Raw genomic sequence first — 25,334 nt, 5'->3', positions numbered from 1 at the left:
GAAGTTTCCGATTTACCACATTACAAATTATAATCTTCTCCCCCTCTCTTCCTCTTTAGTCAAGCTAGGTTGTTAAGGCAGCAGTTTAGAATAGAGAAGTGAGACTACAACCTAATACAGACAGTAAAAACGACACCACAATTATTGGAGTTGGGTTTCGGATCTTTGTGAAATAATTTCCTTCCAGTAACAATCGCAAGTTTTATGTTAATTACTAGGCGGGTGCTCCTCTAATTATGAGGGACCGGTCCAGCCCTGTTTACGAGGACACTTTCTTGTCTATCTGCATGCCGTGTGGCACCATGATGCATACTCTGAAAAAAAATGGCGTGATGAATTTACTCAATGTTATTTGATCCAGTAATTGTACGAAATAAAATTCTCTGATATATATTTTTAAGTTGACTATACATTTACTTACAAACATATTTAAATCCAAAGTATTGTGTGCAACCACTTGACAAGATAAAATCGAGTAAATTCAACGCACCATTTTTTTTTCAGTGTATCATAGGTCAGTTTTGGTATTACTTCCCCATCATGCGTTAGGTCGCTCGCGTTTTAAAAATGGGTCAAGAGGTTCAAAATCGGTATGTGTGTACACCACGTCCTTGGACTAGATGCATGCTGTGTATTTTAGAGGTTTTGTTTCTTTTAGGAACAAGAGAGTGAAATATAACAAATATTAAAATTTTTATGATTATACATTTGCCATATCGAGAAATGTGAATATTACACAATAAACATTCAAAGGGACTTATTATAGAAACTACATTTGGGAACTGGCATTCTAAAAAGTATTTTGCTGTGTTCAATGAATCGATAGAATAAAGGCGTTTCCCTTTTTGAATTGAACTTCTGAAAAAAATGAACTTTTCTTCTACATTCAAATTTGTTCAGATGCAACAGCAGATGTTACATGATATTTATATCATTTGGAATGACCTTCCATTAAATGTTAGGCAAGACCCCTCTCTGTCCATTTTTAAAACCCGTTTGAAGACACATTTCTATACTTTGGCTTTTGATGCGTGAGACTGACACTTTTCTGCTGTTTTCCGGTGCCTACTGTATATAGTCATTCCTTGTTTTAATTTATTGCTTTCACTTGTTATATTCTTGCTATTTTGTTATTGTAACGTAAAGTACTTTGTTGCAGCTGTAGCTGTTATGAAATGCGCTATAGAAATAAAGTTGTATTGTATTGCATGTGCATCATATACAGGAAAATTATTTACAAATGTGCGTTCTTGATTTTCGTCAATTAAATACATTTATTACACGCAATCAGACGTAAAACAACAAAAGGCAACTTTTCTGGTGATTCTTACTGTAGTAAAATCAAAGAGCTTAGAAAACAATACACCTCAAAAATGTTTTTTAAAAAGCTGCTTCATCAACCACTCAGGAGCAAGAAAATGAAATGAATGTGTGAGGTCAAAGTGGAGCAGAAATCAATTTGTGATCCCATTATGTGACCCAACACAGAAGACACCAAACCAATCCAATCAAGAGCAGTTGGGATATCTTCTGATGCTCATATTTTTTCTACAGCTACAGCACGGCGACTAAAATTGCCTTCAAACATCCAAGCTCTCTGTTGTACTCTGTGAACTACTGTACTGCACGTACTCGGCAAATACTTAACATGTACTTGGGCTGCACAATATATCGGGGAAAAAAAATTGTCATCGACATAATGGCCCATGTAATATGCTGTAATATGAGACATCACAAAGACGTGCGATAGATTTTGGACCGAATTGTATGCTTGTGTCTGACTTTGACCAATCAAATACAAGCATAAATGCGCATCGCCATCCAATAGGTGAACAGCATCCACTTGCACTACATAACTTTTAAAAAAAAATTCATGCTGCAAGATAGGCAGGCTCAATGTATTATTAGCTAATTAATTGTAATAACTTGAAATTGTATACAGTACATTTATTTGTGAGTGTGTGTGTGTATGTAAAAAAAAATGTAGTTCTTTCATTAGATAAGATAAGAATAAAAATGTGATTTCTTTAGGTGCATTAAATATCGCATTAATATTGATATTGCTATATTCAACACCTCTATCGCATACCAATATACATACTGTACTGTGTTTGAGTGTAAAATCCCTAAACGTGTCCCATTTCCAGCCTGTGGATGAATTTGACCATTTCTCTCACATGTTCTGTAAAGCTGGGCAGGCCTCAAATCTAAAACGGTGCGTCGCTGCCATCTAGTGGCCGTCCCGGTTGGGTAAAGTTGTTTCCCAGCTATTGAAAAAACGCAATTGGCGAGTGCACTCTCAACGCCAGTCAATGACTTGGATGGCGGTGGATAATTTTGGAATGATTTATCTTGGTGTCATCTATTTATATCCTAGTTGCACACTGCTTGCTCTAAATTCTAAAGGAAAATGGCGCACCATCAAAGTTGATTGCAACTTCCTTCCTTCCTTCCTTCCTTCCTTCCTTCCAGACAGTGTCTCTTCTCAGAGTTTGCTAAACTTACAGGAGAAATGTCCCGGTCCAGTGAGGTGTTCTCCATTTTTCACCTTCAGGCTTCTGCTTCCTCTTTGGACATGTGCCAGTCTTTACCTTCCTCCTGTGAGGGCAAGAAGAGCGCCTCACCGCTCCTCTCCTCCTCAGAGAGGGGGACGCTAGATGAGACTGGAGGGGGAAAGACTCGGTCGCTGTCTTGGGTCTCCTGGTCCTCGTCGTCGTCGTCCTCCTCCTCTTCATCCGTCGCCCGCCCGGCTTCCGTGACGGCTCCCACTTGGCCGGTGAACGGACTTAGCCAACTGATGATGACTGTTCCTGCATTGTGGACGTGCACAGCACCTGTACAGACATTTGGTCATTCAAGCGTCTCATAAAGTGGAGCGCTGAGCTGGACAAAAAAGGCTTCATACCGCAAGGTTCGATGGGGAAATGCGGAGTGGACCCCTTCTCCTTGCCTGCAGCATTTGGAGCACCCTGGAGTGGAAACATACATTTTCAGATTTAAAGAAAAAAAAAGTGCCACATTTTTTAAAATTATTTGTTGCGTTTCCTCACTGATGGTGATGTTTTCTGACAGTTTGTGCTCTGTTTTCTCTGGTTTTATTGTACAAAGTTGTGTATAAAGTGCTTTTTGTGGACAAAATTTGATGTTAATCAATTACTATACTGTTACGTTACAAACATTAAAATGTCCAATGATATATTCATATTCTGTAAGGCAATGGTTCCCAAACATTTTACACAAAGTAGCACTTGAGAAAATTCAGAAAGTTGAATACAACTTTTACCTAAATATGTGTTTGAGAACAAACATTTCTAAAAGGTCAAATGGAAATGTATTGTGCTGAAAAATTAAAAACAACTAAACTGCAATTAATATTCTGTATAGGATTTTTAAAAAAGCAAAAAAAATGGAAGATTATGCACATCTTGTATATTTAATTCAAGATGTGCATAATCTACACTACTAGAGGGAGCCCATGTCCCTCACTTTGAAAATCACTGCCGTTATGTGTTTTGTGTCGTTGATGATAATAATAATAATAATAATAATAATAATAACAATAATTCAATTTTATACAGCGCTTTCACTGGTCACTCATAGTTCCCCACATACCAAAAAAAAAATGTATATCGTCGCTGTCCTGTGAAAAACCTTTATGTCCAATTTTGGAAAAAATAATAATTTTCACGTTAATCCGATGTCTGTAATGTAGAAACACCAATCACGTAAAAATAAGACAATTGAAGGAAAACGTCCCGGTCCGGAAGTCTTGCATCACCCACCTTGTGCCATAACTTCACCACAGCTGGAAGACACAAATCAAACATTTATTAGCAGTCTGAAATCCATCAATCAACCAATCACATTTCACAGATATCGACTTGCCATCATACCTCGCTTCAAGCAGGTTTCCTCTCCCGAGCGACAGAGGCAGAGCAGGACCACGAGGGCCGCGGTTACCACGACGACCATGGGGAAGAGGACGGCCGCCAGCCAAGAGCCTGGAGTTGCCTCTGACTCGCAAACAGCACACCTTCAGTAAACAAGCTGCAAAGTGCTCTATCGTTCACATATGAAACTCACCTTTGTTAGTGTGTGAGCTGTTTCTAGCCTGAACGCCGCATCTGTAGGACATATTTACAGCATATCTTTCACTTAGGATCATAAAACTGTCATATATGCAAATAGCATCAGTGTAGTAAGTTTCAGCTGTTGATGAGTGAATTGAGGTACAGTGTTACCCCTATTTACACGCAAATTTACTTGTATGCTGAGTTTTTTTTAAGCCCTGGTTAACATAAAAGTAGTGCTTTGCCACCATCTCGTGGCATCTATAAACTAGGGGTTAAACGACTAAAGATTTTCAACTATAATATGATGAAGGGGGTCCCGAGCCTTTTTGAGACAGGATTCCCGTAACAATATAGTTCAACAGACCAATATAGAAACAAATGATTAAGAATAAGATTTAAAATTACATTAATGTAGTTGTTGTGGTGATGCGTGCGAGTGGTAGTTTGTCCAAGTTGGTAGTCGGAAACGCTAACGGAAGCCAGTTAAAAATCATAGGTGGACCTGGCTTATAGGCGATTACTATTTTTTTTTACGGCCGGACAAAAAGGCGGATAGACAGACGGGTAACCCAGCTGTAGGCGGTGGGCGATAAAAACAGAGCGTAATTTTTTTGTAAAATGCCCAGTTCTAAGACTATTCTTCCTGGGGTCCCTCACAGAAATGACAAGAAATGAAACAATATTATTTACAAAATCAAAATGAGGGCAATCTTTTATCTAAACATTCCAAAATAAATATATGAGCGTAAACATAAATTGAGCTTGCAACTAAAACAAAAATAAAAAAATGTGCTAACCTCCGAGTACTTCATTGTACTACTACAATTTCTGGATCCATTTAAGTAGTTCACATTTTATTTGTCGTCTTGTGTTCCGTAGCACATTGTAACCAAAGTTCCCAAAGCTAGCTTGTAGCATCTACTGCCCTGTACACTGACATCCGTGTTGTTAAATTTGTTAGCACACAGTTTTTACTAACGCATCATTAGACATTTTGGTAGTGAAAATGGCATTTCACTTGTCGCCGTTGTCCTCGTTCCTCGCCGCCAAAACCCGAAGTCCCGCCTATGAACCGTTTCAGACTAGCGGCTAGCCCTAGCTAGCAAGGCTAACTGTTATTCTCAACAAACATCATGTAATATTTTCATATTCTCTGACTCGTATGAAGACTGTGTCGCTTTGTTGGCCGGACATTTCGCTGCTCTATAGTGCGTTATAGAATACATAGACAGCCAGTCCATCGTCCTCTGTGAAATGGCCGATTGGATGAGGAAATGCTAAAAATGTGATTAGCAATTCGTTTTGGCCAATTGGAAGACGAGATTCCAAAAAAATCATCATCAGCAATTGGTCGATTTCAAGCGTTATACAGTAGGTCGGCACAAAGTAGTAATGTCAACTAGTCGACTAATCAGTTCAACCGCTACTATAGACAATTATAAACCTTATGAATAAGGATTATTGTATGAGGTACTTACTCGGGAAATGAACACAATCGGTCAGACTTGCTGCTGTCTCCAGAAGATGAGGAGGAAGGAGTCTGTTCACCTTCATCTCGTGCCGTTGTTGTTTTTGTTGTCGTTGTTGTTGTTGTCGATGATGTTACTGAGGGAACAGACAGAACGTGGCATTTGAATAAAACCAAAACTAACTGACAAACGAACCAAGTAAATCTTTTGTCATATTTCAATTCATATTTTCATTTTACGTACTTAAAGCGGAAGATAACCCAAAATGCACTTGTTTTTAGCCATCTCCGGGGGCGGCCATTTTGTCTTCTGTCGACTGAAAATGACATCACAACGAGCAATCACGGCGCAGATTCAGAAAACAGGTCAGCCGTGATTGGTCGTTGTGATCAGTTGTGATGTCATTTTCAGTCGACAGAAGACAAAATGGTCGTCAGAACGTAAACATATTCCACACACAATATTGCGGAGCGAGCGAGTCTTCTGGAAAGTCTCTACATAACGCAATGTGGAGAGAGAGTTTATGTCCTCTACAAGGTGCCGCTGTTTTGGTTAGCTCAAGAGTGGCGTACAACTGCCCTGCAGCACACTGATATTTGCTCCTAGCATCGTGTACTTGTATCTTGTACCTCGTTTAGCTAAATGACAATTCTCAGTATGACGCCACAACTACAATATTAAACATATTGGCACATTAATATCGTAAATCTCCGACAGCATTGTTACTTTACCTTTGCAAAAGACGAATTTCTAATTTGCACGATAATGTCAACCATTGCACTACTTAGCATCTATTTACCCGTTGTGGTTGCGACACAGTTTTTGCAGTTGTCGGTATACGCGACCACAGCGGCGCAGCGGAAGCCATCCTGGCATGTGCACTTGAGGTTCGACGTGCTGCTGCAGTTCTTCAGCACTTTCTGATTGAATTCTGAGAAGAAGGTAGAAGCAAGATAACGATCATTTGATGGCCTTCCATCGCAACCATTAGTGCGACTGCATCCACTGGCCACAACTTTAGGTACACCTGTGCAATATATACTAGTAAGGACCGATTCAAGAGTGGCATCGTGAGTGGCATCACAATTTTGCCCTCTAAAAAGAAAAAAAAAAACATGCATGTTAGGTTCAGTGAAAACTCGAAATTGTTCATAGGTGTTAATTTTAAGTGTGACAGTGTTGAAGTGTATGTGAGCAGTTTCCGGTAATGTGTGCGAGTGAATACTTTTTCTAGTTTTTCAATCTTGACTGAGAAGTGTATGTGAGAAGGTTTCAGTCGTGTGTGTAAACAAATAATTTTTCAGTACTGTGAGTAAATACTTTTTCATTTGTGTGTGAAAGTGGTTCAGTAGTGTATGCGAGAGAATTATTTTTCATAGTGTGTGCGCGCAGATAACTTTTCAGTAGTGTGTGCAAGCAAATACTTTTTCAGTAGCGCATGAGTGCATTCCAGTAATGCATGAGATAGCATCTCAGTAGTGAGTGTGAAAGCATTTGTGAGCTAAAGAAAAAAAATCTGAATGAGAGCATTTCATTCCAAATGAGAGAATAATTTTTTGTAGAGTGAGCAAAAAAAAAAAAAAATCAGTAGATTGTTTCAGTAGTGTATGTAAACAAAATCTTTCATTGTGTGAGATGGAGTGACTTTTCAGTGGTATATGTGAGAGTAATTCAGTAGTGAGTGTAAACAATTTTCAGCCACATGCGCAAGTGAATACTTTTTCATTACTGTGTGAGAGAATTTCAGCAATGCATGTGAGTGAATAATCGTCTGTAGGGTGCGTGAGAGTGTTTTAGTCGTTAATGTGAGAGCATCTGTCACATCAAACAAAATGTTTTTTAAAACTCACTAGTAAAGACAAAACTAGTGATGTGGCTCTTACATTGTTTGCCATTGGATCATACAGGTGTACCTAATGTTGTGACCACCCAGTGCATTAACAACGTCGCTCTACCGGGCCTGCAGTCGCCGTAGCAACGATGGCAGCTGTCTTCACGGTTCCAGCCGGCGGTGTAGCTCCCGGCGGGACACGGCGCGCACTGCCCGCAAGACTTCTGGAACTGACCTGGTGTGACCAAACACACGAAAACAACTCGACAAACGTGACGTGCCAAACGCATGGCAGGCGCCCGCCTGGTGACGCCGAGGCAGGATGTGGTCACGGTGCATAAAGCCGGCTGAGCGCCGCTGCGTTATTTGTCAGCATCGAGGCCAACGCCGGCAGGGCGTGGGACAAGATGAAAGATCCGCTGCCGATACTTTCACACTCCTTTCCATCCATTTAGCGGTTTATTGATTACAAGATTACAAGTGGCCGTGAGTCAAAGCATTGTGAGGAAGAAGGCAGCGGAATACGAGATGTGCTTTTTATTTGTCTTCTCTTCAGCCTACAGTGTCACCGGACTGAATGACGCATTCCACACTTTGCAAAAATTGAACTCATTCCGACCGAAAATCTCTGGTCACCTGTTTACATGTGACTTGATCTTTTCCGATCCGCCGTTTACGTTCCCTTAATCGGATTAGCCGCGTTACACGCGGGGATCGACGTAAACATCGCGTGATTTATCAAGATTGGGATTTATTCGTCTATTTAGCACAGCAGTGATAGTTTTAAGACTTTTATTAAAGCAACATCTTGATAAAAACAAGTTACAAATAGCCACGTGGTCTTCTTTTGCGTATGCCATGTCCGCACGCCAGTAAGACAATTTTGTCATAGTGGTAAAAACGACTTTGGCGCTACGAGTAGAGTCAATTTATTTTGCAACAACAACATTAGAGACATTTTTCCCCAAAAAGTCATTTTTCCTCACCTGCAGGGCACATCTTGCACTCTTTTCCACGCTGGACGGACAAGTGGTTCCTCTCTGTCTGTAAATTTGCAAGTTTGCATTGGTGAGCTTGTCTCAAAAAATAGAGAAATTATATATCGCAACATTTTCCATGATTAATCGTATTTTACAACCAACATTTTTTTACGAAGCTTGGAACCGTAAGTAAACCGCGAGTAAAATCTGTAAATTAATGTGGAAAAAAAATAAAAGTATATTTCGATTCTTTGATGCTTGAATACGATTCTTTTCCTGTAAAATACAACAGTTGAACGATACACCAAAGACGTACAACTACTATGGTATTTGAATTTGAAAGTGTGCAAATTATTTTTAGATTACTCCAATGAGCCGTCAAGCAACTTTTTAAAGTAAAACTAGAAAAAAGTCCGTCTGCTACAGGACGTACATAAAACCTAGTTAACTGAGTACTTTTTTTTTTTTGTGCGTTATAAAATTTCAATTAATCTCCATAGTTAATGCTTTAATTTTTACAGCCCTAATATATATATATATATATATATATATATATATATATATATAGGAATTGAGACACAATTACAATTACAGTAAACACCCACTGTTCCACTCAACTACTCAGAAGATCCAAAAACACGCTTCAAAGACTCTCCATAACTCCCACTAATAACACAGGCTAAACTTGGCTGTCCCGTGAAATGCAAAGATTTTACTCAATCAATCAATCAATCTCTCGGTTGAGAAGTCTCACATCAACATACTTTCTTGAAACCGATTTCGGCATGCTATTTGTGTTTCACTTGTATAAAAGCAAAAGGAAAAACAAAAGCTAGTCGGTATAAAAAGCCTCATCAGCATTTTTTTTTTTTTTCCCCAAGGAGGAAGTGAACTTACCAGCGGCAAGGTGAGCAACAGCTGTGCAGATGCCAACAGGACACTGACTAAATATTGCACTTTCAGGCCCATCCTGTGAGGCGACATTATAAAAGCAATCAGCAAAAGTCATATAGCAATGGATTTTCATCCTATTTGTTTTACCTTCATCTGTGCCACTGGCTGATTCTCCGGAAGTTGTTTGCTCGACGTCGTCACTTTCTGTTACTTTTCATGCCATCTGCCTCCACCCATCGTCGGCGTCACTCTTTCCTCCCCAGCTGACGTCTCGTACGCCCACTGGGCGCCTGCCTCGCGGCTACGCACGCAGGACCTCCACCTCGACACTTACCGTACTTGAAAGCGTGAGATTTGGCTCAAACGGAAACTCAACAATGCTGACTTAGAGTATAAGATGCCCAACATGAAACTTTGTTTGTGAGGATTTGTCACACATGAGTTGCAGGCAACGAATGCGAAAGTGAAAAAAAAAAAAAGGTTTACAGGGAACCAGGTTAGCAATACATTCCAGACCCAAAATTAGCAGAATAGACAAAATATAAAAATATAAATTAAATATACATTTATATTTTATATTTATATTAAAAATATGTTTTTTTTGTCTATTCTGCAAAAAAAAACCATTTTTTTTTTAGTATCACAAAGCACACAAATAGAACACACAAAAAACAGGAGTCTGCGCATGAGTGTTTTGATGTGAGCTGTGGCTTACAGCAGCTTCTGTGAGTGTGCTCATTGTGTTTACTGTTCAATAAACAGATGACAATGACTGTGGCTCTCCTTTCCCACATGCAAGGGCATTACACTAAGTACACTAAGATACCAGGTCTGGGTATCGGGCCGATACCTGCCAAAGATACTTAAGAGAGAAGGCAACAAAAAATATTTTTTTCAAGAATATGTTCTATGCAGGCTCACTAGTTGTAACAAGACATTCTGATTAATATTTGGAGAATATGAGTTAAGCAGGAAAATCTAGCCATCCCAGGCAGCCATTTTGTCACTTCTGTCGACTGATAATGACATCACAGTTGCTCAGGGCTCAGATAACGACCAATCATGGCTCATTTTCAGAAAACAGGTGAGCTGTGATTGGTCGTTACCTGAGCCCTGAGCAACTGTGATGTCATTTTCAGTCGACAGAAGTGACAAAATGGCCGCCCCCTGAGATGGCTAAAAACGGGTGGATTTTGCTGCTTAACTCATATCATAGCAAACAGAATCAATTTTTTTTTTTTTTCTTTTTTAAAGCCAGCCTTAAATACAACATAAATAGAACAAGAAGTGGGGTACACACTGGACTAATGAAATGAACTACTGCGTTTGTATTCACACTGAATCTGTGTTTTTTTTTTTTTTTCCTGATCATTCAATTAGCAACTGAGACAAGAATCACACTTGGCATGTTGCTTGGATACGTCGTTTATTCTTTCACCTCTTGTTTGACATACAGAACATCTCACACTTGTGCAAGGATGCTAACATAATGTTTCAAGCGTTTCGATGTACGCAATTGACTCACAGTAACACACCGATTGAAATACACAACAACAACAACAAAAAATCGTTTCAAGGAATCGCACCAAGAGCTTCTTTTTTGTTCTTGCTGTGAATTAAAACCTTTCTCGCCAGCTGTTTACATTCTAGTAGCTCAGCTACTTCAAAATGGCTGCAGCATAGTCGCATTTCGTTGCTAATGGAGGGAATTCTTGCATCTGTAAAAACAACCCAAACACATTTTTTTCCAAGAATATGTTCCCAGCGGGCTCACTAATTGAAACACGGCATTCTGATTAATTTTGCATTTGTGGAATATAAATTAAGCAGCAAAATGCACTTGTTTCTAGCCATCTCCGGGGGCAGCCATTTTGTCTTCTGTCCACTGAAAATGACATCACAACTGCTCACAACGACCAATCACGGCTGACCTGTTTTCTGAATCTGAGACGTGATTGGTCGTTGTGAGCAGTGGTGATGTCATTTTCAGTCGACAGAAGACAAAATGGCCGCCCCCAGAGATGGCGAAAAACGAGTGGATTAACACTTATTCCACAAACGCAACACTTATCAAAATGCCCTGTTTCAACTAGTGGGCTTGCATAGAACATATTCTTGAAAAAAAAAATGTTTGCGTTGACTTCCCATATAACAGGATTTTTTTTTATGGCATATTTCTGAGTTGTTACATTTTAGATTGGTTAATACAATGTATATATTGTCAAATTAACAGACAAAAGAGCAACAGTATCAATTTGTAAAAAAAAAATAAATGAATTTGGCCAAATTAAGATATAAGTGTCCGCCAAACAGTGAAGGTAAAGGGGAAAAAGGTCATGAAATGTAAATCAATGAAATAAATAAATAAAAATAATATTCATGGCTTGTAACAAGGACAACAATGTCTCATGATGATGCTTTAGTGCTCTCTATAACACTGACGGACCAACCTGGACATACCACGTTACATGATATTGTTCAGTATTTATTGCACACTAAAATAATGAATTTCAAGACATGACACAAGCGTAACGGGGAAAACGATTGTTCCTTACTATCCATATAAATATTAACAGTTCAAAAGAGAACCGGGCTGCTTGTGCTTCCCTCTTCATTTGCCTCAGTCCACGTCTTTTAAAAAGTATTTTGAATGAAAACTTTCTCAATTCAGCCTTGAGGCCCCTGCACACTTGCACATGCATACATCGAAACTGACGGAGAAAGTGAAAGCAAATTTTTAACGTTTTGTACGGTACATCTCTTACTTCTGGCTTTCATATTCAGTCAAACGGCACCATGCATTATTGGAATATAAGTCTCAAATGCTGTTCTTAAATTAAAGAACTTTATCATTTCGCCGCCTTCCAGCAGCACGCTAATACCGAAAAGTGCTTTCGATTGATGGATTCACAGAGCAATTATCGTTTTTTTTTTTTCTATTTACAAGCGATAGCACTGATTGCTTCATACACGTGGCGTTATTTCATTGCTTTGCTCGTTCCTTTGTAGGCGCAAACTCAAAGTTGACTTATTTACATCAAGCACGTCGGTGGGGGAAGAAAAAAGATAAAATAAAAAAAACTCTGGCAGCTCAATTTGCAGACTTTTTCTTCTCCTTCATTTTGGCACTCGGCGGCTCATTTCTTCCGGATCGGAATCGCGGCATCCTCAGTAAAAGTTATTCATAAATGTGTTTCAATTCACGTCATCTGAGACTCACATACAGTGGCACCTTGACTGACGAGTTTAATTCAAATCCAAACCACTTCAATCACACTCATCTCATCTCTTACAGCTCCGCCCCAAAAAACAGGACAATTTTGTTATTTTTAAATTGTAAAAAAAAAAAGCATTGTATTGTAAAATGTGAATATAAGGATATAACAGGTTTTATGACGTGTACTTAAGACAAAATGGCTCACACACACACACACACACACACCCACACACGCGCCCCCCCGTACACCCCCCCCCCACACACACACAGAGTAATGCGTTCATGTGTTGTGCCTTTAAGGGGCGTGGCTTCGAGTACCCAGTACCACACTCGTTTTCAAGCAAGGTTATTATAGTTAAAGCGGAAGTCAACCCAAACATATTTTTTTCAAGAATATGTTCCCAGCAGGCCCACTAGTTGAAATGTGCCATTCTGATTAATTTTGCATTTGTGGAATACAAATTAAGCAGCAAAATGCTCTTGTTTTTAGCCATCTCTGGGGGCGGCCATTTTGTCTTTTGTCGACTGAAAATGACATCACAACTGCTCACAACGAATAATCACGGCTGACCTGTTTTCTGAATTGGTCGTTGTGAGCAGTTGTGATGTCATTTTCAGTTGACAGACGACAAAATGGCCGCCCCCAGAGATGGCTAAAAACAAGTGGATTAACACTTATTCCACAAACGCAATATCTACCAGAATGCCCTGCTTCAACTAGTGGGCTTGAATAGAACATATTTTTGATTTAAAAAATGTTTGCATTGACTTTAACCTTTAACGAAAACTAACGTTAAAAAGTACACCTACAATTGAGGAAACATTTTCGTTAACGAAATAAAGCAAAAATGCTTGGAAAAAAAGAAAACTAACTACATTTAAACAAACCATTTCCAAAAGAGAAAAATGAATTAATACTAACAAACCTGCTCTAAATACTAATTAAAACTAACTGAATTAAAAAATAAATAAATAAATAAACTATTAGGAAAAATCCAAAACAATTATAATCCTACTCCAGAGAGCGTGCTTTGTTGCTCTCGCTTAATCTCATTCTTGCTCTCATTCTCGCCCTCTCTCGCTCTACACCGCAACCACTACGCTGTGTGGATTTCTTAATAACTTCACAGCATAAAAAAAAAAAAAGAGACAGGCAAAACATTCTTCCATCCAAGCAATACATATCCCAAAAATTGATTTGAAACTGAACCGTTTTTAAAAAAAAAAAAATTATGTTTACTTCACTGGACCAATGGAAGGTGTGAAGCGCACTCACGTCTTACGTCACTGCTCACAAAACAAGGCAAGGAAAAAAAAAAAAAAAAAAAGACTGAGCTAGGGCTCATATCTGCAAAAAACGTGTCCGTCGAGGTACCACTGTATTATTCACACACTACTAAAAAACACTGCAACCGTTCTCTCTCTCTCTCAGTCTGAATCAGACGCTTCCAATCGCTGTTGTCAGTGGAAGTGCACTGAACATATTGCACACAACGAGCTCCCTACTTCCAAAATTGCCAAGGCTTGACCACTGGAGTCATCGGCACCCAATAACTCTTGTGCCAAACGTTGGGTTGCGGCTCGTTCTCAGCGGGCTGCCCGCTGCTGACGTTTCAAGTTGTGATGCATGAAAGCGCAATTACTTCCCGCAACTCACAATGCGGCTTCGCTCAGCTTTGCAGCCTGATAACGTTTCTGCGCAGAACCAAAGCAAGCTTCCACTCTGCAGCTGTAAGGCAGTAAAACGCTGACTCGTGACATCGGAACATGAGTGGAAAAGTGCTCGTCATCCACACAGTTGCTGTGAATAGTAATGCTAATACTTTTACAGCAGCTCGACATATTTGTTAGCGATATTAGGGTGAACATGTTTCTTATTGTTTATTTGTGATGTCGTTTTGCTCAAATCAACAAGGCTGAATCTTCTACGAACAATGCAATGCTTCTCTTGTTTGCGAATGAGGTACACTAATGTTGTGTCTCTATTCAACGTGGAAAATAAACCTTATGAAAATTTAGTAGGAAATTGTTCAAAAAGTGAAGCATTATTATCGTGAGGACCGGATTGTTTTTTTTTTGGACAACTGTTGGCTGACATGCTGCACTAAAAACGTTATTTTAAATGTCATGCATATTTTTCCACAAAACAGTGACCCCCAAAAACATATGTTGTCACCAAACCACTAAATTTTCCCCCCATAATTTTTCCCCCCCAAGAAAACGCTACACCCTCCCCACATGAAATATTTTCGCCAAAACAAAATCTTAATTTTGCTACCCAAAACAATATATCGCCGGTATTGGGCCGAAACTTATGTCACCATTTGTTAAATTTCATATTTTTTCACAAATTTGTAATATTGTTCAATCTACATGTGTCAGTCTTATTTTCACTATTTATTTGCCCAATCTAAAGTGTTGAAAATGGCTTGCTCGCGTAGTTAATGACAAACAGGCCGGTTTTTTTTGGGGGGGGGGTGATGATTTTGGAGGTACGAGGATTAATGCAAAAACACCAAAAATGTTGACAGCGCCCTCAAAAATCAATATTACTTTTACCCCACCAAAACTTGCAATTGCAAAAACACATTTTACCCCAATAGCTATATTTTGCCCCCAAAACTATATTTTAACTCAAAAAGACATTTTCACCAAATATTGCAAATATTAGCCCAAAGGACCATAACACTTTATCTGTGCCCTTAAAAAAAACAGCACATTTTGTCCCCAGAAGGAATATAACTTGCCAAAATATCTATTTTTTGTCCCCCCAAATGACACAAATTCATGAAACGCAATATTTATGATAAACAAATGCCACATTCAGCACAAACAAAAATCTCTATTTGATCCCCAAAAGGATAGACTACCACAAAGAAGATATATTTTGATGATATTTTGTTGAATGCTCCCCCAGAAAATTATTTTTGCCGCTTTATATTCATTCCACAATACCTCCAGGTTGCAGAAATTTTGATGCTGCTGAATTCAAATATAGTCTTTTTTAAGCAACTGCAAAAAAATATTTCAGCCCTGCACTAACTAGAACGCTTCGCATTTTCTAACAAATCCTACTAAATGTTCTGGTTATAACAGACTATTTGACAAGCTGGTGTAAGATGGCTACGTGGACGATACGCAAGTTTGACTACTATGATGTGATGATGATGACGTTGTTTATAGGGCCACAGGGGTGGTGGTGGTGCGACGGCGCCGTACTGTTTTGCAGATCACGTGACCGCAGCGGCCAGGTGTCAGGACCTCCCGGCGCTGGACGACGACGGCGGAGACGCCGAGCTCCTGTCGCTCTCTCGTTGGTCGCTGTCGTCGGAGGACGTCTGCGCCGCCGCGTTACTGTCAGAGATGAAGATGGCATGTGATATGTATATATAATATATATATATGTGTCCTCTTTTCGAAACACAGTATTCTGATTAATATTGTGTGGAGTAAAAATTAAGCAGATTAAAAGTGGGTTTGAGTTGATGGTTCAAATCCTGCACTTAAATAAAAGCAAAAAGTACAAACTTTGTACGCAAGCGGGAAAGTAAAAAGAAACGTGTGCTTTTTGACTTCCCACCAGTGCGCGATTGAGTGATGACGTGAGCGAGCGCGCACATACTTGTCGCCGCTTTGCGTGATGAGTCTCCTGCAGGTCTCCATCTGGACGTCCAGGCCTCTCTTCATGGAGCACATCTCCATGTACTCGTGCAGGTGGCGGTTCATGTCGCTCTTGGCTGTCGCCAACTCCAGCTGGAGGGAACAGCTGGACTTTCAGTATCCTTTTAATACACTGACAAGTCATTTCTAGTAACACAGCGCGACATTCCAACTCACGATATGCTTTATAAAAAAAATAATTTCCAGCATTAGATGGTGGCAGCGAGCAGAGCAATTCTTCAAAAAGTTTCAACAAAACAGAGAATTCCCTGTGTATTTTAACCACATAAACGAATGTAAGTCCGCTAGCTTAATGCTAACAGAAAAGGCTAAGATAGCTAACGAAGCGAGCATCAATGTCGCAATAGTTATTACCCACGAAGCAACTTCCGTAGAGCATAAAACCTGCAGTGGCAAACATACAAACAATATAATGATACCCTCAGGCGTATAAAAACTAATATTACTGCAATTTACTACGCTTAGAAGAGACGGTCTTTGAATATTTATTATATAAGTATTACACTGCCCCCTGGTGGTAAAGGATTGCACACTAGAAAGTGCAGCACAATGGAGCAGTGAAGCATGAAATCATGCACAGTTTAATTTGTGACATTCTATTTAATTAGGCTATCACTGTATTTGTTTCATCAAATAGAATACCATAGAGTGTTGTTGTACTTTTTTTTCTTCCCAGTATGAGTACTGACGTACAGTAACTGCACCAATACCAATACAGTTTTGGTATTGCAAATCAAATATTTTACCTCAATCTGGTCAATGGTCTCCTGGTATTCCTTCTCTCGGGACTTGAACAAGCACTCAGTGTCATTAATCACTTTTTCCAGACAGTCGTCCTGGTAGAAGGGGAAAAGAACCTAGATTGTAAAACAGACAAATGGGCCAAGTCAATCGCAGTTTGTTGAAGCCGTAGCCGACCTCTCCAGGCGGGTGGGCGGGGTCAGGAGGCAGAGTGCATCCTGGGAAATCCTCCCACAGCAGCAGCGTCTCCTCCGTCTCCTCCCAGGCCAGACTATCACAGTCGTCCTCAAACTCGCACTCGCGGCTGCAAGGTGAAGAATTCGCGTGAGAGGTGGGAAAATCCCGAGAGGTTTCCTGCCCGCGTGCGACCGCTCACAGATGGTTCAGCATCCTCTGCATCTCCTCGTTGATCTGATTGGCTGACGAGTTGCCGTGCTGCTGCTGTTGTTGTTGTTGTTGCTGCTGCTGCTGCTGGTCCTCTTTGGCCACGCCGGCGTCGCTTTCGGACGTGCTGACTGGTTCGTCGCCCTCGCTGCCGTTAACGGACACGGGCGTTTGTTTGCGGCGCAGGCTCAATGGCGGCTGGTTGTTTGTAACCTGCGCCGATGTTTTGCGGGTTTAAAAAGTGAAACGCCAATGTTGAAAAATGTGGAAAAGAGGTCACCTGGTACATCTGGATGACGTCTTCACAGTTCCTCTGCTGGGCGACGTCACAGAGTCGAGCCGTGATGTCGATCCTGCGGCAGATGTCCATGTCCACTTTCATGGCTTTCTCCTGAATCTTGGTGTCCAGATCTGACAGATTCTAGATAAGCGCCAACAACAGTGCCTTGATTCAAATCCTTAAATAACCCATACTCCATATCAAACTGTAATACATACATTATGAATGAATGAATGAATTAATTAATAATGGGCCGCGGTGAAAATTTCTTCAACTTAACCACATTGGACGAAAAAGCTGCATTTTCCCCTAAACACAATATTTCATCCAGTAAAAACGCTACATTTTGCTTTCCAAAACAATATTCTCCCCAAAAACAGTAGTCGACCAAAATTCTATATTTAGCTTTAAAGGGAAGTCAACGTAAACATTTTTTTTTCAAGAATATGTTCTATGCAAGCCCACTAGTTGAAACACGGCATTCTGATCAATTTTTTGTTTGTGGAATAAGTGTTAATCCACTCGTTTTTAGCCATCTCTGGGGGCGGCCATTTTGTCTTCAGTCGACTGAAAATGACATCACAACTGCTCTCAACGACCAATCACGGCTCAAATTCAGATAACAGGTCAGCCGTGATTGGTCGTTGTGAGCAGTTGTGATGTCATTTTCAGTCGACAGAAGACAAAATGGCCGCCTCCAGAGATGGCTAAAAACGAGCGGATTCATACTTATTCCACAAACAAAAAATTTATCAGAATGCCGTGTTTCAACTAGTGGGCCTGCTGGGAACATATTCTTGAGAAAAATGTTTGGGTTGACTTCCTCCTTTAAAAAAAAAAAAAAAAAAATGCCAGAAAATGTTTTTCACCCTAAACATTACTTTCATGTAAAATAATTTTAAATTACGTTACATGTATTAAATAAGATCAGTAAGTAAATAAAAGTAAAGTTTTCAGAAAAAAGGTTTTGCTTTTGGGCCTTGTGAGGAAAAGTCAAAACACTTTTGAGATTTTGTATGTCTTTGAAGAAAAGTATAGTTTGGAGAACAAACTCACCATTTCATGAAAACAAAATTGCATGTTTTCATGAAAAAAAAAAAGGTGTGTATTGATTCGACAAAAGTCGAAGTTGTTTACGATAATGGTGCAGCAGTACACTTTCATCGTGTTTAATTCGAATGTTTGAATTATTACTGCTCTTCAATGATTGGCTAGGTGAAAAAAAAAAAAATCACATGATTCTACTGCCTCGGTGTGGTGTCCACTTGGACTCAAGTTGCCAAATATGGTTCGAAAAACTCATCTCCAAACATTTTTTAATCCTTTGCTTCCGACTCAGCAAGAGACTCGGCGTTCTTTTAGTATTTTGTGATTTTCGCTGTCCTGTGAAAAACACTCCTTTTTTTTTTCATTTTCTTATTTTTACATGAATCATGTTTCCGCGTTACAGACAGAGCATTAAAGTGAAAATTAAAAACAGTTCCAAAATTGGAAATAAGTGTTTTTCACAGGACAGCGCCGATATGCAGCTGTGGTTGTTTTAAAGTGCTCTGGAAAAAAAAAGTTGAGCAAAAACAGACATATGCAAGTGCAAGTGGATGTCAGCGTGTTCCGTTATGCGTTGAAAAGACAATTTCAGCTTAGAGTGATGTTGTCAGTGGCGCGCTCACGTTGCTCATGAGGCCTTTGAAGAGAACCAGCTCGGCCTTCAACTGCTGAACTCGGAGGGCCAGCTCATCCTGGCAGCCTTCGCTCTCCTGCAGGTCCTGCGCGGACACAAAAAAAAACAAAAAAAAAACAAACGGGAAGCATCACAACACAAGCGTATACACGCACACGGAGGAGTTCTTGATTACGCAAGAGGAGGTCATGATGAGCACAATAAAAGCTTTGAGCGCCAGTGAACCGCCACGCAAAAACATTGTAAATCGTAAACGCTTCATCGACCGCGAGGAGGTAATCGTCTTTTGGCGCCCCCTGTTGACTCAATTCAAACGCGGGCGTAAGCTGCTGATCAGCTCAGGTCAACATTCCCGTCGATGAGCCACGGGTGTTGCTCGCATGCACAAAAATCTTTTGTCTGTTTAGATGCTCGAGCCTCTAAAAATAATAATAATAATAAGCTAAATGTATATGTAAAATTGACGAAAAAAAAATGCTCAATGTGAATTTGTTGATTTTGCTAATGTTTTATTTTATTATTTATGGTGGACCAATACACAGGTGGAGCTAGAGGGGGGCGGGGGGCGCAGGGGCACTGCACCGCCGCACTCAAATCATTACCTCTTGCAAGTCAGCAATCTTCTGCTGCAGGTCTGTCCTCATTGTGTATTCTTCTTCCCATCTACGAGTCAAACAGATACAAGAGGTGACGTAAGGCAATTCAACTCAAAATGTCTCATTTATTTGCCCTCAAGTGCCAAATAAAAATAATGGTAACATTGTCGATACGCTAAAACGTTCCCTTGCTATATCGCGGTTCATCTTTCACCGGAAAAACAGTAACGCACACACACACTCACGCAAAAGCTGCTGTTGACCACACCTCGCGCCCAGACACTCACATGGAGACTCGCCGAGGCCGCCCTAAAAGGCCCCGTCTCTTTAAGGCACCTGTAATCTGCCCAATGCCTTCGGAATCCCAAGTGCTGGCGTATGATACATACACTATTAACATCGACCAATCCGATTTTAGATTTACAAACATGAGGAGTGATGTCAGCATTTTTCAGTCCTCTGACTGTCAACCAATCACGGCTCAGCTTAAAAAAAAAACGGTCAGCCATGATTGGTCGTTAACTGAGCCCTGAGCAGTTGTGATGTCATTTTCAGTCGACAGTTAGTGACAAAATGGCCGCCCCCAGAGATGGCTGAAAACGGGTGGATTAACTCTTATTCCACAAACGCAATATTTATCACAATGCCTTGTTTCAACTAGTGGGCTTGCATAAAACATATTCTTGAAAAAAATAACATTTGGGTTGACTTCCTCTTTATTGGAAGTGCCTTCCTCAAACTGTTTATAAGTTGCTAGCATACAATTCTCCAAAAACGTCTCAATACGATGACGAATTGAAAGAGGAAGCGCGGCTCACAAATTGTCGGGTTCATAAAAAAAGGGCACAGCCGTGATGCTGAAACATCATCCTATAAATCCCAACTTTTAATACGTTTAAAAGCCCAACCCAGCACCCCCCGCCGCCCCCCGCCTGCGTGCGAGCGTCGCTGCCCTCTGCGGACTGCCGCATCATCTCATTAAGGATTTCCAAACACTGCGACACGCCGAGATCTCCACAAAGCGCTCCTGCATCTCAAACAGTCCACAAAACAGGAGACGTATGCTTGGGGAATGCAGAGAGGAGCGTGCAACCTTTGGCGAGGCGGGACGATAAAATCCGCCCCACCCCCTCCCCCCCGCCCTCTCCACACCCGCCCCATCTTCCAGCAGTGCATGGTGCATTGCAGATATGGTGAGAAGTGAGAAGGGGGGAGGGGGGGGGGCAGGTTTTCACTCTTGTGTGTGGTTACAAGAGTTTGTGAGAAAACAAGACGAGCATGACCAAGCTATTATGTAAGCCAAGTAAAATAATATCCGGGCAACAAAACGTCCCTTTCTGGCGTGAAGGTGAGTCGTAACCGAAGGAGACTGACGCCAAGGCCCACATTGAAGTCACTCAGGAGGGGGGGGGGAAAGGCTCAACACGTGAAGGTTGTTTGAAGCTGGGCGTGTATGAGGTCATTCAGCCCATTAGGGCTCACATTAAAAACCCGATACGCCATTTTTTTTTTAAAAAAAAAGCTCTTTAAACGCACTTCTAAAATAATGACACAATTAAAATCATAATATATTGAGAGACAAAAAATAACAAAACACAAAAATATTGTACAAATGGTGTTACAGTGTATCGAGGCTTCTATGTCTTTACTGTAAACAAATCCCTTTTTTTTTCTAAACTAACAATCTCACAATACATGCATCAGTAATTATGGTTAAAGATGTCAATTAAAAAAATGAACCTACAGTCGTCACTTTCTGCGGATTGCTGACAATTAAACATTGAATACATTTTTCGCAAAAATTTCTTCATCTTTCGAATTGGTGCAGTGTAAAACAATAGTGTGCCGCCATCTAGTGGCCAACAGTGGACTTACAACCAAAATAAACTGCCGCTACAACAAAATTGAGTTATAAAAACTCTACCCCCAAAAATATACTTTTTTTTTTTTTTTTTTATCTTGAACACAACAAATACTCCATATATATATTTTTTTTAAATACAAAAACTAATAAACTTGCTCTAACATTGAATTAAAACTAACTTTTGATAAATAAATAAATAAAAACTATTTTCACCCTGTTCCCGACAGGAAGCTCCCATGTGAACATCTGACCAATTGAAATGTGATTGACCTCCATTCTTCTCTATATTTAGAAGCCGACTTGTTTATGTTGTGTGTATATTCCTAGCAACCGCACCTGCCTCTGTGCGGAGTCTCAGACTGGGTAGGGATTTATGCTGACTCAGCCAGAGACAGCTGAGCTGCAGCTGCTCGAAAAAAGTATTTAAAAAAAAAAAAAAAACGGTTTAGAAGTGCAATACAGTGGTACCTTGACTTATTTTGCCAAATTTAGCAAAAAGAAACCTATAGTATAACCACGGTTTAGTATGAATGTAGCGTCCACAGCATCCCCACCACATGGATGAAAAATTTCGAATGGGCGGCAAAATATCTTTAGCCGGGCACGTGTATCACTATGAAGCAGAAAAAAATCCAATCAGTTATTGCTTTATGATTTTGTACAGTAGCAATACTGTACAGTGCTATTTTTCTTTATGTCATAAAAAAAAATTAAATAAATAAAGTTTCTGGAATTGCTGGAACAGATTAATGGCATTTCCATTGATGTCAGTGGAGAAAGTTGATTTGTGTTACGAATGATTTCAGTTAGGAACAAGGACCTAACCGGGGCCAAAATTCAGCCCGGGAATTTGAATCTTGCGGCGTATATGCCGCGAAAAATTTTCAGTGAACTTTTTCATCGAGGTGGGGGAGACTGCGACCCAGTACTGTCCTGGTCCAGCGCAGCCGCACAAGCATGTGCGCAACCATTTCAGGCTGGAATGGACCGACGAGTAAGGCTGAATTTGAAAAATAATCAAATTGATCATATTCCTCAATATTGCCATTCCGATTTAATATGCGATTAATTTCCCCGGGCCTCTTTCCTTCTGTTTTTTTAACAAATAAAAACAAGAAATACATCGCTATTACAATGATTTGATTGGTGATTTTTTTTTTTTCAAAATTGCAGCCTTCGCGATTTCAAAATTGCATTCTACTACATTGTGATTTGAATTGGATTAATTGTTCAGTCCGAGTTACAAACGCAGTAATGTGAAGATTACATTTATAAAATCAAGGTATCATTATAATTCCGTTTACCTGCGTTTATACTCGTCCCTCTCGCGCTTGACTTTAGCCAGGACGTTGTAGAGCGCTCTGATCTCGGGGGTGATGGTGTCGATCTGGACCCCGACCCCATCCGGGTGCACCCAGGAGACCCCCGGGCTGGTCAGACGCTCCGACCCGTACCTGCGAGTGGGGTTGTAGGACCAGATGGTGCCCGGCAGGAAGCGAGGAGCCGCGGCCACCGAACGTCCGCCGGTTCTGGACACGGGCGAGTCCGCGGAGGGCGACGCCTGGCTGACGGTGATGGCCGGGTTACTGGCGCCGTCGGTTCGGGTGGGAGCGACGCTCTCGGGAGCCAGGCAGGACAAGCTTGTGGGTCTCCTGGCTGAGTTGTTGGTGTTGTGGAACGGCAGCGAGCCAGGTCTGAGCGGGATGGCCCCCACGAAACCCGTCTGGACGCCGGCCTCTTGCGTGTGGGGCCTGCAGCCGCTGTTGGCCTCCACCGCCTGCTGCAGCTGCTTCTCCAGAACTTTATTCCTGCGCTCCAGCTCGTGCACCTTGGCCAGGAAGCACCTGAATCTCAGGTTGAGGGTTTTGAGCACACTGATGTTGGAGCCCAGGTCATTGCGCAGAGCCATGGCGGCGGGAGGATGGTGCGCCGTGGGCTGGTGATGCTGATGCTGGTAGTGGTGCAAGTAAGGCGAGCTCTGCGAGGGGAACTCGGGCCCCGGATGTTCAGGATCGGGGAGATCACCCAGCAGGAGAGACGCCGGGTCCGCAGAGCCGAACACGGCGTCCGGGAGGAGGCCCGAGGGGGATTCTGGGAGTCCGGTGGCCTGGCTTGGCTGCGGATGTTGTTGGAGATGAGCCGTGGCCCCCAACAATGGATTCATGCTATGGTACGGGAAACTAAAGCGCTGCAGATCTGGCATGAACACGGGCGGGATGTGTCTCTCTTAAAGCAGAATAATGTGAAGAGGAACAACGATAAAAATAAAGAACCGATCGGCTGAGATGCGCAGCGTTTACCTTCTTATATAACTGTCTCGGAATTAGATTTATCCTCGCAGATTAGAAGAAGGTTTTAACGTCGACTGCTGCTGCCGCTGCTGCTTGCTCAGCTCGGTGACACAAGAACCAAAAAAAAAAAAGAAATGCAGTAAAAATGTTCCCCGAATGATCGACACGGTAAACGGCGACACGGTGGAGGATTTGTCCCAAAAAAAGGAGAATCAAATCAGATGGGTGAAGGAGAAATCTGAGGTGAGCGAGTCTCTCCGAGTTATGGCAACAAAATGTGACCGCAGCACAAGTGCAGCTGATACAAGCTTTACCGTAATGACGACAGCACACGAGCAGGAGGTTCGTGTAACTCTTTAACGCACCAAATTGCGCCACTAGAAACGAAATGTGAAAAAGAAATTAGCGTTTAATCAAGAATTGTGTGGAAATTATGTTAAAAACGTGTCGCTGAACTGAAAAGACAAAGAGAGAAATTATTGGAGGTCTAGTTACTCGCGGTAGTACGTCAAACAATGCGGATGTTATGAAAGTACGCCCCCTAGGTGCAGTGAGCGGTATTGGATGACGTCACAACCACCTGATTGATTCACGTTAGGAAGAAGCATGAACGCCTCTTAATGGTCATTTTGCTTTTACATTTATGAAAACAGTCTTCTGTTCGCCTGAACACGACCAAAAGCACTGACCTACATTTATAACTTAAATTTTATTTGTTTTATGACATTTTATTAATTTATCCTCAAAGTTAAACCTTGGCTTCAGTGTCTCATAAAATCTTAGTAGTAAACAATTATAACTTAAATTCTATTATTTATTTTATGACATTTTATTGTTTCCCCAAAACGCAACCTTGGCGTCAGTGTCTCATGAAATCTTGGAAAGTTTTACAGTATGTGTGGTGTGGTGTAGTCAACTCCCGAAACATCACAGGTTCTGGGTTCCACTATTTTCTTTTTTTTGTGCAGTCTAATCCAAAATCTCCCATTTGAATTTCCACCGTCAACCAGTAGATGGCGGTATACCATCATGTTTGACAGGTGAAATAAGAAAAAAAAAGCAATGGCTGTAGGTTAATTTTATGTGAATCGTTGGGCATGATGTGTGAGAAAAAACAGCAGTGTTACACTGTACAGTATTTTTGTCTCGTCAATTGCCCTTGCTCACTCATATTTTTGAGTGTGTAAAATACCATAAATGCTACAAAAACATGCCTAGGAAGTATTTATGAAGGGCATTTCTATATCGTGGATTTCACTTATAGTGAGGGGGTTCTTGAACATAACCCCCACGACGGAGAGGGTGGTGGGGTGCATTTTACCATATATGTGTTTTGGATGTGATTCTAAGGG

At 40.9% G+C, this 25,334-nt stretch overlaps 2 protein-coding genes across 3 annotated transcripts; both read right to left on the bottom strand.

Moving 5' to 3' along the window:
• Nucleotides 1–1,254: 1,254 nt before the first annotated feature.
• LOC147143238 (uncharacterized) lies at nt 1,255–9,571 on the bottom strand. Its single transcript, XM_086039356.1, has 11 exons — nt 9,395–9,571; nt 9,251–9,323; nt 8,360–8,417; nt 7,498–7,608; nt 6,342–6,473; nt 5,552–5,678; nt 4,084–4,124; nt 3,894–4,013; nt 3,783–3,805; nt 2,906–2,969; nt 1,255–2,834 (listed from the first exon to the last, which is right to left on the bottom strand). The coding sequence occupies exons 2-11, from the start codon at nt 9,320–9,322 to the stop codon at nt 2,551–2,553; spliced, it is 1,032 nt and encodes a 343-aa protein (XP_085895482.1). The 5' UTR covers nt 9,323; nt 9,395–9,571; the 3' UTR covers nt 1,255–2,550.
• A 5,113-nt stretch (nt 9,572–14,684) lies between these two features.
• LOC147143237 (non-homologous end joining factor IFFO1-like) lies at nt 14,685–24,357 on the bottom strand. Of its 2 annotated transcripts, XM_086039016.1 has the most exons (10): nt 23,992–24,357; nt 22,996–23,917; nt 19,834–19,894; nt 19,221–19,316; nt 17,551–17,691; nt 17,263–17,483; nt 17,064–17,190; nt 16,892–16,981; nt 16,087–16,217; nt 14,685–15,818 (listed from the first exon to the last, which is right to left on the bottom strand). In XM_086039016.1, the coding sequence occupies exons 2-10, from the start codon at nt 23,892–23,894 to the stop codon at nt 15,719–15,721; spliced, it is 1,866 nt and encodes a 621-aa protein (XP_085895142.1). In that variant the 5' UTR covers nt 23,895–23,917; nt 23,992–24,357; the 3' UTR covers nt 14,685–15,718. The 2 variants fall into 2 exon arrangements, with proteins under 2 accessions (XP_085895142.1, XP_085895141.1); XM_086039015.1 differs by having other exon boundaries at nt 14,686–15,818; nt 22,996–24,353.
• Between the last annotated feature and the right edge of the window lie 977 nt (nt 24,358–25,334).

Source organism: Filicampus tigris, chromosome 8 (assembly GCF_054856515.1).
Source record: "Filicampus tigris isolate MCC_2025a chromosome 8, RoL_Ftig_1.0, whole genome shotgun sequence".
Classification (NCBI taxonomy): domain Eukaryota; kingdom Metazoa; phylum Chordata; class Actinopteri; order Syngnathiformes; family Syngnathidae; genus Filicampus; species Filicampus tigris.
This window is presented reverse-complemented; position numbering and strand designations above follow the sequence as displayed.

Coding starts and splice junctions, on each gene's coding strand:
- LOC147143237 (XM_086039016.1), bottom strand. CDS start 23,894: ATGCCAGATCTGCAGCGCTTTAGTTTCCCGTACCATAGCATGAATCCA. Junction 19,317..19,833: donor AGATTGCTGACTTGCAAGAG/GTAATGATTTGA, acceptor GTGTCCGCGCAG/GACCTGCAGGAGAGCGAAGG. Junction 16,218..16,891: donor AGACCATTGACCAGATTGAG/GTAAAATATTTG, acceptor TGTTCCCTCCAG/CTGGAGTTGGCGACAGCCAA.
- LOC147143238 (XM_086039356.1), bottom strand. CDS start 9,322: ATGGGCCTGAAAGTGCAATATTTAGTCAGTGTCCTGTTGGCATCTGCA. Junction 6,474..7,497: donor CTACGGCGACTGCAGGCCCG/GTAGAGCGACGT, acceptor CCTTCTTCTCAG/AATTCAATCAGAAAGTGCTG. Junction 5,679..6,341: donor CTGTGTCGCAACCACAACGG/GTAAATAGATGC, acceptor CTGTTCCCTCAG/TAACATCATCGACAACAACA.